The sequence below is a fragment of the Triticum dicoccoides genome, unplaced genomic scaffold (assembly GCF_002162155.2).
Source record: "Triticum dicoccoides isolate Atlit2015 ecotype Zavitan unplaced genomic scaffold, WEW_v2.0 scaffold232123, whole genome shotgun sequence".
Lineage (NCBI taxonomy): Eukaryota > Viridiplantae > Streptophyta > Magnoliopsida > Poales > Poaceae > Triticum > Triticum dicoccoides.
The window spans coordinates 1-1302 of NW_021246176.1; the positions used below are offsets into that span (position 1 = coordinate 1).

At 55.8% G+C, this 1302-nt stretch overlaps 1 protein-coding gene across 1 annotated transcript; it reads left to right on the plus strand.

Moving 5' to 3' along the window:
- Nucleotides 1-3: 3 nt before the first annotated feature.
- LOC119345387 (ALA-interacting subunit 5-like) lies at nucleotides 4-1013 on the plus strand (the record flags this gene model as incomplete). The annotated part of the gene is made up of 3 exons (XM_037615492.1): nucleotides 4-210; nucleotides 299-588; nucleotides 671-1013. Coding segments are annotated over 3 exons (558 nt in total), but the record flags the coding sequence as incomplete, so codon positions are not given.
- Between the last annotated feature and the right edge of the window lie 289 nt (nucleotides 1014-1302).

Genomic DNA, 1302 nt, shown 5'->3' on the forward strand with positions numbered 1-1302 from the left:
GGCTCCCTCATCGTGCCCTGCGGCCTCATCGCCTGGAGCCTCTTCAACGACACCTACGCCTTCTCCGTCAACAAGAAGTCGGTGACGGTGAACAAGAAGGACATCGCCTGGGCCAGCGACAAGAACAGCAAGTTCGGCAGCAACGTCTTCCCCGTCAACTTCCAGAAGGGCGGCCTCATCGGCGGCGGCAACCTCAACGACAAGCTACCTGTCTGTCACTAATCAAGTGCAGATATAAGAGCTTCTGACGCGGCATGCATTCTGAACTTGGGCTGCATTCATTGAAATTTTGTAACAGCTGAGCGAGCAGGAGGACCTGATCGTGTGGATGCGGACGGCGGCGCTGCCGACGTTCCGGAAGCTGTACGGGCGGATCGAGGCAGACATCATGGCGAGCGACGAGATCACGGTGGTGATCCAGAACAACTACAACACGTACAGCTTCGGGGGCACCAAGGCAGTGGTGCTGTCCACGGCGTCGTGGATCGGCGGCAAGAACAACTTCATCGGCGTCGCCTACGTGGCCATCGGCGGCATCTGCCTCCTCCTCGCCATGGGCTTCATCGTCCTCTACGTCGTCAAGCCAAGGTAAATACTAGCATCTGACATGTTTATGTGCAGATAATTCATTGTAAAGAAGCAAATCAATGTAAGGTTGGATTTTGTTCAGGGCCCTCGGGGACCCCGCGTACCTGTCGTGGAACAAGGAGGCCGCCGAGTACTCACACTGATCGAACGCGATGCTGAAATCACAAGGCCCGTTTTGTAGATGGATGCAACAGGGATAAAACGGTTTAGTAGCTGCTGTGCTCTCAAACGTTGCTTTCTATACCTTCCTGAGCATAATCTTCTGACGATGCATGGTCTGAGGCTCCGGTTTGTGGCTCTCCCAGATCATGATCAGCCTACGCGAGATGATCTAGGATTTATCTAGGTGCGGCTCTTTTGTTTCCTGTTCAGTAGCTGTAAAACACATTGTGGTTTCTGATAACGAAATATGTATCTGGCAACTGTGTGGCAGATTGCAAAACTGCCAAACGCATCGAGAGGCGTTCGATCCAAATCCAATGAGGCGTTCCCTTCCCCACCTTCTTCCCCAGTGGCCAACGCGCCTCCGCCACACGCCTCAAACCTCGACCCCGCCGTTCGCCTCACACCCCCGGCTCCGGCGCAACACGCCTTCCCTCCTCACCTAGCCGGCTAGCCCCTGGCACCTCCGCCTCCTTTCCCAGCCGCAAGGGCCTCCGGGTTCCGGATTCTGGCGAGATCCGCAGCCACCTAAAGCCGTCAGTCGTTACCTTG